At 42.5% G+C, this 10,485-nt stretch overlaps 1 protein-coding gene and 1 long non-coding RNA gene across 2 annotated transcripts in view; both read left to right on the plus strand.

The window, feature by feature from the left end:
* The window catches only part of elp4 (elongator acetyltransferase complex subunit 4), a 36,391-nt gene extending 27,044 nt beyond the window's left edge, over positions 1-9,347 (plus strand). The window contains exon 10 of the mRNA XM_079554956.1: positions 9,077-9,347. Within this exon, the coding sequence (XP_079411082.1) occupies positions 9,077-9,205 (129 nt within the window). The 3' untranslated portion in view covers positions 9,206-9,347. The remainder of the gene's footprint in view (positions 1-9,076) is intronic.
* LOC306961987 overlaps positions 1-10,485 on the plus strand; it is a 97,426-nt gene that overhangs the window by 45,787 nt on the left and 41,154 nt on the right. The gene's annotated exons all lie outside the window — the stretch shown is intronic.

Here is a 10,485-nt window from a genome sequence, read left to right on the forward strand (position 1 = left end):
TCTTTTATGTGCTCGGTCTTTGAGGTCTTCAAAAGACTTGCAGCCTCCTGCATGTTCTTCTGTTTGCTTCTTTTCTCTCCACTTTTTTCAGCATTATCCAACAGCACTTTTTGTGCGTGCAAATGCTTTCTGAACGACGTTCTTTCTTCCTTTTCAGGCGGGATGTCATTGTTGCTGCCTGTGGGCTGGGTGTATTTATTTAGGGGTAATTGGTGTGTGGATGAGTGAGGTAATGAGGTGCATCCACACTTGGCTGCTCCCTGCCTCAAAGCCTGTGACAGACACAGCCTTGCTGGGCTCCAGCTTGAGCCGTCCTACTCCGCAGTCTCAAGCCAGAATTGCTCTTTCATACCCAGGTGGACAAACACAATCGCTTGGGCTGATATCTCAATGAGGCGTCTGTAGTTTGAAGTGCTGTGTGCTCCAGTATGCGCACGTGCACCATCACTACATCTGTGTATTGCTGTGCAAGTCTTATAAGAGAAGTGGCAATAACAGGGCTGGATTGTTTGCTCATGTCAGTCTGGGGCTCTTGTTTGTAGAAGTGATTTTCTGTGTGTTTGTAAGTGCATGTATATCAGTTTAAGTGGCTGTTCAACGGAACTAAAGGACCTTAACTTGTGCTTGCTAGTCCATCGTCAACCTCAGACTGGTCCTTTGTCCTGCAGAGTTACCTAATGATTTCACTTACACCTCCCTTATCTGTTTGGCCCACGTGGCAGAAGCGTCTGACGCTTCAGCCTTTACATGCCATTTGCTGCCTCATATCCTGTAAAATTCAATTGCACAGAGCCTCACTGCAGAGTGAGGGGATCTCCCTCTCTCCCTTTCTCTCTCTCGCTCTTGTCGCTCCCTGTCTAAAGTGTTTCTTAAGGCTTTTTCTTTTCTTTTTTGCTTTGTAACAACTTTGGATTTTATTTCTTGAAAGTTTCAACATTTAGAGCCCATCGGAGATTTGAAGCAACAAAGATGAACTTGGTACCCACAGGTGTTCTGCACTTTATAAAAATGCATATATTATTTTGTTGTCATCAGGGTAATTGGTGTGGACCTGCCAGCCTTTGATAGACGCACAATTACTGTATGTGATGCATAAGTGGGCTCATTTTAGGGCAGGATTTTGAGTTGCTAATGGAGCATTATTCAGCTTTTGGTCTGTCCCCAAAAGTGCCGGGCCAAATCAAACACGCCGCTGCAGGGTAATTGAGGCCCACTCCGCACCCCCTGTGGTGAGCAAGGCAGAACTGTAATCCCCTGACAACTCTGACTTGGCCCCAATCTGGCAGGCCGCCCAATTCCCAGCAAATGTCGCACTCATTGGAAGAACGAAGAAGCAGATATTCTAGTTGAGAACTTGTTCCTAACTTTCATTTCACTCTTGAACAAGATAATTAGACAGTAATTGTAATCTTCAAACTAGCTAACTAATATTCTCATCCTTATAAGATTTCAGAGCTCACATTATGAATTCACCATCATCACCACAACTTAAGGATTGATTTTTTATTTATTTATGATAGTCGTTCAAAAATATCTGATCTGCACTGTTGTACTGTCTAAAGGTTTGCTTTTTTGCTCAATATTGGGAAAGTTTGAAAGTATTAGTATTCTTATAAAATTTCTGGACAAGAAAGTATAGGGTAAAAGGGGTGAAGAGCGCGAGTGGGCAGAAACATTCAGAGCTAGGACTCAAACCCATGACTCTGAAGACAGATCTGTGTTCTGCCAACTGTACAGCAGCTATCAAAATATCTAGATTACCACAGCTTTAACCACTCAACTGTTGGCTGCACTTTGTGTTTTTAAATTGTTGTTATAATTGTCTTTTTGTAAGTAATATATTTATTTAAAAAAATCAGAAGTTAAATGAATGCACGATTGACATTATTTCAGTAACATTATCTTATTTGTTATCGCCTCCTCTCGGGGTCATTTGCAGAAAAGATATCACATGCATTTAGCATGATCTTTCTGATTCAAACTAGCATGTCTCCTCCCGAGGCCAGGGCGCACTGTTTTAATAGTTTTAGTAATGTCTCACAATTAGCACTCAGCCAGTGCTGTGGGTTAGCTAAAGACTGATGTGTTTGGGGCTAAATTAAAGCAGACAAAACACAAATCCCCATCACCAATGTGAGTTTAGGACCTGGGGTCAATGGCAAATGGAAGGTGGTGAATTTTTTGACAGGCCACACGAGGTGATGTCTCATTCCCTCTGACGTGTTGGACACCCTAAAGGTGGCTTTGCCTTTAGTTTGCCCAGAAAGCACCTCACCTAGCTGTGGCTAAAATTACACCACCACCTGCCTTCAGCGAGGGCATGCAGGAGGATACAAGCTAGTTTTGAGGTTTGGAGTGAAAACTGGAGGAGGAAAACTAGAAATGTGTTATAGGTTGTACAGAGGCACTTGGAACCCATAACGTGTGTCCACGGGCCTCAGTACAACCATAACAGCCCCTCTGTTATGGGCTGTACAGAGACACGTGGATACGATGTCGATCTTGCAAGACTTTTCACACTTTACCAGGTTTTTTAATTGATTTGAGTTGTGTCTTAGTTTATACATCACATTCCTAAATGATGACTTTTAACTTTGAAGGTTAAGTAAGGATTAAACAACGAGGAGGTGTGCATTATAGCGCACACCACGGAGTCTAGAACACCAAGAGGGAACCTAGTGTACATGTTTTATGCATGGAGTTGTTTAATCCGCTGATACCATAAATAACGTTGTTAATGTCATTTATAGTATAAATAACATAGACTTCATGTTACATCCCAAGAATGTTTACTCCCAGACTAAATACAGATTTGTGCTACATTTGACCTATTGCCATTATGCTGCTACAGGCTCCATCCTCCTGATTCAAATGGAGTCGTTTTTATCACTGTACTTCAGTATTACTCAGCTCTGCCTTCCTCCTCGTGGGCGAACAGTCAGATGTGTAACAGTCTTCGACGCTCCTGTGGCCTGATGTGCTGAATGGCCTGAGAGGCTTGAGTCTTGTCTATGTGTGGCCCGGCTGGTCCAAGTCAGCAGTAATGACTGGCTTTGGCCGGCATGCCTGTTAATGTGAATGGGGTTACTCTGGGCAACACCTTTTCAGCTGGGTCCTATGAAGTTCCCAGTATGGTGGTCTTTGTCCACACAAGGGCTGTCCTCTCAGCAGAAAAGGCCTCTTTTTTGTGAGGACTATCAACTAGTGATGGATTATACACACCCCCTTTTTTCTCGCAGCCGCACGAGGATGTGTGCAAACTTAGGCTCTCACGGACACATTCACAGACGGCACTTATTACAAACCCATCAGTGTATTGTCTTAAGGTCTTAAGTAACTGAATGGAGGAACATTTTAATTGTAAACAAATGATGAAGAACATATAAAGATGCAAGTGAATATTTTCTATTGCCCTGTTCTGCACAGATATTACTGATGTTAAGATATTCTTTTCTAATGGGATTTCTTTAAAAAATATTTATTCTAAGACACTATATTGAACCACATGGGAAGTTATTGTTATTTATTTTAGTTACGAGTTACTGTGGCAACCTCTGGTGCTCAGACCACACTTTTATTGTCCAGCTTTAACGGTTTATTTGAATATTTTCTTCAGCTATTGCATTTCATTCTTATTTTTTTATTTTTTTATTGACGTTTGAAGTAGATTATTCCATGATGATCTATTGATACAAGCATTGAATCAGCCTAAAAGCTCCTAAACTGTTCTCATTCAACACTTCAGTGTTTTAGCAGTACACTGACTATGTGCTATAACTCCCGCTACCACACCCCTCCAATGGGTGAACTACCTCCCCAGCCGACACTGTCACCTCCAAATGACCTTTCAACTAGTCAAACTGCCTGTAAACTGCATGAACTCTACTGTGGCCTGAAACATATTAGAGACAGATATGACTCTAAAGGCTGGTTTAGTTGTTTACACTTTGCTTATGCCGGGTTGAAAATATACACACAATCGCTGAAAATGTGGCTGCTCGGGTCCATCTCGGTTTTTTGTTCTTGGCCGTGTGTTCTTGTAGGCTGCCTGCAGTGGGGAAAACTATGAATAATATATGACAAAATGTTCTGAGTGTTGTGTTTTGGGGATGGCTGCAGTAAAATATAAACAGGGGCCTGGCATTGTTCTGAAATTTTCTCTCCTCAGTCCTGCATCGGTGCATTGTGAATCTTTTTTTAAATAATCTGAATCAAACATGGTAAAAAGCAAAACTTGGGTTCACTATTTTTGAAGAAAACAGCTAGATGTGGATAAGCCATAACAAACATAGGCCACACATATTAGGGAATGGACCACCCTATATATGTTTGTATGTATACGGATTTTGTATTAGGTTTTGATCCATAACTAACTCCCTTCATTTTCTCACCTCATTAAAAGTGTGACTCTCTGTGTGGTAAAAAAAAAAAAAAACTGCTTCCACCGAGGATTACTGATGAATTATCTCAAGGACTTCGTATGTATCACATTCATGGATAGGGGGGTAAAATATGTGTTTGAGGGCAGCACCAGTCCCCCAGATATGCTGTCATAACCCATGCAGCCGCACTCGCTGCTATGGCTGTATATGCGGTGAAGGCAGCACTTAGACATGTTTGTACTCTCTGCCCTTTATCCCTGTGCCTCTCTCCGCAGGCGCCGTGTCACCCGGGGGCCTGAACACTCTCCCCGGCTGCGCCCAAGTCCAACTAACACCCACTAACCCCTGCCCACCCCCACCACCCTTTCCCTCTGCCCAGTCCAAGTGCCCTCAGCCCCTCGCCCTGCAAAAAACGCCTGTAGTCCACACCAACACAGACACGGAGAAATAAAAATGAACTGAAAAGAGCCAAAATGGCCTCACGCTGTGTCTTCCGTCAGTGGTCTTGACAGGTTTGAGTGGAGGGCCCCCAGAAGACCGTGACGGCCACAGCAAGTCAAATCCCCATCTTCACTGCCGTTACACTTTAGCCCCGGCTTGTCCATTTGGTGATTCGAAAGCACCATATGGATAACTGATTCCTATATACATGTGGGTTTAGTTATATGGCAGTACTAAATAACCTGAATTACTGCCTGATGGATTTCTTTTGTTGGCTGCTTACTAAATTAAATTGTACTCTGTGTTCTATACAATTGGAGAATGTGTTTGCATTCCTGCTTGTATTCAGTCCTGCACACTTTCCACGAGACAAAGAATAATATGAAGAACCCACTTTGTATCTTTGAATTTGGTGTTCATTTTACATTTGTGCTGTCCAAAGTCTGTTGGTAAATGAATTCACGTTTTCAAGCGTTTTTCTCTTCTTTTTTTTTTTTTTTTTTTTACCAGTTTTGGATCCTGTTGCATTCTTTATTACCACAATAGAGGAGGAAGGGAGAGCTTTTTCTCAGCTTTTGTTCTGTGCAGGTGGGTTAGAGTTACTTCACGATAGATGCAGGTTGTTATGTCAGGTTTTTAACTGAAATGGTCAGTGAAAAGTTAATGATGGCTTGCTTGTATAATTCAAATAGACATGATCACAATATTGTGGATTTCAGTTTGTTAAGGTTTATTTTTATGGCTTCAACACACAATTTCCCACAAGCTGCAGCGTAACTCTATATCTGCAAGGGATTATTGCACCTGGAGGTGATTCAGACTGAAAAGAGCTGGAAGTCTGGGAAATTTGTACCAATATCAGTTACAACTTGTTGCGCTACCATATTGACCCTGGGACAGTTGCTACGATTGGTCTGGAAATGTAGGACACTGACCTGTTTGGGCAAAGGTACACATCAGTACACACAGTGGATGCTCTGCAGCACTGTTCTGCGAAATTGAATTGACCAAAATAGTCATGCAATTTTTTTTTCTTCTGCATCAATTTATTTGTAATATTGAACTGTCTCGGGCGATCTCTGCAGCTGGTTCTAACCAGATGCAGCTGTATTAACCTGTGACCCAGAAAAGATCTTCATTTACAGAGTGACCTGCTGTGGCTTCTGCAATACGTTGTGTTTATGGTAAATCTTAAGTCAATTCCATGAGCACATGTAAACTGTGCAAACAGTGGTTAATCTGATTGAAAGTGCCAGTCCAGCCCTCACGTATTTCAATGAGGTGTTGGGTTTCCAAGAGTTCTAAGCTTTACAGTGACGCAGGCCATTTGAGACTGTGGCTAAAACTCCATGGACGAAATGACTCGTTAAATTAGCACCTAATACTCCAGTCATTAGTAAGCATTTACCTCCACTGGAATGCTTTTGAAGACGGAGCTTTGTGAGTAGCACGCGATTAATTTACCAGTTGGATTTATTCTATGGCTCAAATTGTGTAGTTTAAGAAAGCTTTATAAATATGTAAACAAATGTACTTTAAATGGTAGTATGAAACCAATGAAATGTTGTGATCTTTACTAAGCTATGCTGAAGGAAATTCTCCTTTGTGAAGAGATATTGGTAACCCTCTTAGGCAAAGCCAGACTGTGGGCTGGCCCAGAGGGCTCATTTCAAGTGCTTAGCGCTCATTTGGAGCTGTGTCACCTCTCGCCCCTGTTGCCAGCGTGGCCCCAGTCCCTCTGCTGTGGAGTTGGGCTAAACCAAAGCCCTCTAGCCTGGTCTCCACTAGAAGCACTGACATCAGCATGCCAATATACGCAGAACTGTGCACTGCCACAACACATCCACTTTCACAGTCCCCCACTGTACCACCATGAAACCAATGCACCAGAGCCAATAGATTATTTTCCCGCCATTCGATCCCGTTCCAGCTACCCCCTCCAACTCAACAGACCCTTTTATTTCTGCTTCTCTTTGCACCCTCTGAAGGTTGCCAGGCAGCACAGAAAGACTTCACACACACATACACCCCACTCTGCCTCTGAGAGCTTTTCCGGATGTCCTTGTTTACATCATGGAGTGTGCAGGTCGCAGGAAGGCAGCCTCTGTGACTGTGTCTGTCTGATCCGACACTGACCTCCATTCACTCGTTGTCACCGTTGCTGTTGGCCACACTATGTATTTTACCACTTTTAAATTATATATTTTTTGTTTTCTGCTTCTCAATTAAGTGAGAAACATCCACATTTTGTATCCATTCAGTGGTATTAGACAAAACCTTTTTTTTCTGGTAAAAATGAATGATTTGGTATTGTAATCAATACATACTATTGTCGATAACACAGTGAATGTCCTGGGATTACCACTGATTATTGCAGGGCTGCCTTTTCCCTGTGTGTGAAACTAATCGATTGGGTTTGTCTGCTCCTCCCTCCAACTTTGACGTAGCCATTGATTGTTCTCATCTGCCCCCAAACTCAAAGGTTAGAGGAGCCGGCTTCACTTCTGGATTGCTTTGACCTTCCCTTTGCACATGCTCAGTAGTTTGAGCGAGCCCAGAGCCAGAGAGACGCTGTGTAGCCAGGCCTGTGGATGCGTGACAGCCAGACAACAGTGTGATGTCTTTTTTTACTCTCCCATCGAGGATGATGTATATGTGATTGATTTTTCTACTGGCCTTCTCTCTAGCGCGTTTCCGCTGCACTGCACTAAGCAGGACCGAATCCAGGCTTGATCAATGCATTGTTTTTCTTTTTCAGTCACACTTGAGTGAGCTGAAGACACGAAAGGTTACACAGGTGAGGTTTGGCAGAGCTCGATGCTGCGCTTCTGGAGGCCCCCTCAAGGCCAATATTTGAGCTCACACAACTTTTTGTGGCTTGTTAAAGTTTGAGAAAATAGTAGTTCTTTTTAGTGTCTTCAAGCTGATTTTAGTAAATCCCTATGTTCTCCCAGTGGAAATCTTCCACCTCTGTCTGTATTCTTCTTGTGAAACCTTACCTTAACCATATTAGATTAAATTATAGGGCTTGCAGAGTAGTCACCTGCTCTACATAAAAGGTTGGCTCCTCAAATACAACTCTCTTGTTTCTTCGACTTGCCCAGCTTCTCCTGCACTCACAAAGGACAAACAAAGGGCAAGTATGCAGAGCCCCTGACTGCTGCCACAGGAAACACAAGGCTTTATATCACACGTGAACATCAGTTTCTTGAGGGGAAAACAGAATTCCCTAAATCCCCAAATCCTTAAAAACACTATTTGGCGCTGAAGTAGGAAGTGCTATACCCCAAAGGGTTAACGAGTGTTGTGTAGTCCCGAATTATCTCCTGGAAACGACGCCGATAAACCCTGTTCCTAACGCCTGGTCATTAGGTACAAGATAAGCATCTGTGGGAGCTTCATGTCTTCAGGGATGGATGTGGGCAGAGAGGGTTTAGGTGGAGTTTGAGCTTCTGCTTTGAGGGAAGGTTTCAGATGTCATCAGAGATTCTTTCAGGGACAAATTACACGGTTCAACATCACCTATTGTTGAGGCAGCGTTGCCTGTGGAAAGAGCCGGCTCTCGAAAGACACTTGAACTGACTCAACACGCATTTTGGATAGTGGAGATACTTGAAGTCCTCTCGACCTCAGTCTGTTGGTGTAGGGCCTTTCATTCAGCGTGCACAGAGAGAAGTACAGCCCTCTTAAGTTTTTTATAGCCATTAGTCTGTGTCTGTTTGCAGACTTCAGATGAGTGGCTCTCATTAACCTAGCGTTTTTGTATTTGGAGCTGCCACACAAGGGCAACAGCTTGACTGATAAACGCGCTACAGGCGTAAAAAATAAATCAAATTAAATCCTGACTAACTTAGCCTGTTGAGTCATTGTGGTTAAAAAAAAAAAAACAGCCAAAAAGGTTTTATTGTATATCTTACATGGGACTTTAGTTAAACTGTATGTTCACATTCCTGTATCTATCTTATAAATTCATGTGGTTTAGTGTTCACAGCCCTTGAACACACTCTCCCTGTGAGCTGTAACAGATCTAAAGTTCTCTGAAGCATTTAGCCACACACTAGCAGGTTTACTCCATGCTGCCAGTGCTAAAGGGAGTGCTGAAGCATCTAATGCAATTTCAGGCCAACATGGGCTGAATAAACATCACTGGAGAACTGCGTCTACTGTACGTGGATCCCACTGTTGTGTTTGTGTCTCTTCTCATCCGTATGACCCGCTCTAATATTCTGCCCCTGCCTGTGCTCTTTCTGTAGAGACTGCATTTGCCTCCAGACCTGTCGGAGACCGTGAGTCGTGTGAGCCGGGTGGAGCTGCCCGGAGCGGCCAGTGCAGCTTCAGTCTGTGGCCTCAGTACATCTGCAAACAAACACCTGGATTTCTGAGTTTCCCCCTGGTTCCCTTGATACACTCACCTGTATATGTCTTTACTCTTAAAGTGGGACATTATCTCATTACAGTGGTCCCAGTGTGGGGCGAAAAAAACATCCCTGAAAGACTATGATAGCAGTCAATGGGCAAACTACAGCACAAAGACAACTTCCATTTACCCTTAAAAATTAAAGAATATCATTAACAACAACCACCATGAAACCAACTACAGTTAAAAGTTTTGTTTCAAGCAAATATAACTTGTGCCATTTTTGTACATCTAACTTTCTGTAAATAAAGTTTTTTTTTGTTTTACATCTGACAATGTTTCTCTTTATCAAGGCTCCCTGTGTAAGAATGAGATGAATGTCATATGAGTGTCCTCCTTCGCTGTGGGTTGGGTCAGTGCTGTCCATCTGACCCTGCACCTGGTCTTTTGAACCACCTCCACCGACTGGAGAGCGTAGGCAGAGGGAGGAAAGCTTGATTTGGGTACAGGCTTCACACCTCATCAGGCGTGTTTGCTGGATGAGCTGCTTTGCTATGACAAGCCCAAAAGAACAAATTAGGTCAAGTGGTGACACTGAGAGTTACAGAACAACATACACATGAAATTTCTCTTTATGTCTTTGTCTGCTCCTGGTGCCAGGTTGAATGTTTTTGCCAATAAAACTGGCTGAAATGGTAACTTTGTGCAACACATTGTTGAGAGAGAGCTAGTGTTACCTGACAGCTTTATGCATGAATGACTGTATTGGCTGTTTGTGTGAATGGGGAATACAGCAGACACTACAGGTGAACAAATGTCTGTTTGCACTGTGGAATAAAGTAGAGTTTGGAGAGGAGGCATATTTAGAGTACATTTTTCAAAATAAACTCCTGCAGTGCAAATCGACTTAGGCACCCTATGTTTCTCAATGATGTCATGATTATAACCTACATATAACTGTGTCACAGTTGTCCATGCAGTAATTTCCCCAGTCAGTCAAAAGTTTCTTGTCTGCTATACGTGTCTTTTGATGCAATGGGTATGTGTGACTCTTAAGGAACTTCAATTTGTTCTTAATTAATAAAATGCTTCAAATAAAACCAACTGAAAAGTACACGGTGTGATGTTGTTGTACTAGGAAAATATTTGTATACTTTAGCATTAAGCATATTTTTGTTATTAGAAAAACAAATATTGTACAACACAAGTACTTAAGGCCCATTGCATTGACGTAATTCATTACATTTCTTGTTAAGGATGATCTCATTTATATAAGCTCACTCATGACCATAGATGTAACTGCCC

Source organism: Gobius niger (assembly GCF_951799975.1).
Source record: "Gobius niger genome assembly, chromosome: 4".
NCBI classification, from domain to species: domain Eukaryota; kingdom Metazoa; phylum Chordata; class Actinopteri; order Gobiiformes; family Gobiidae; genus Gobius; species Gobius niger.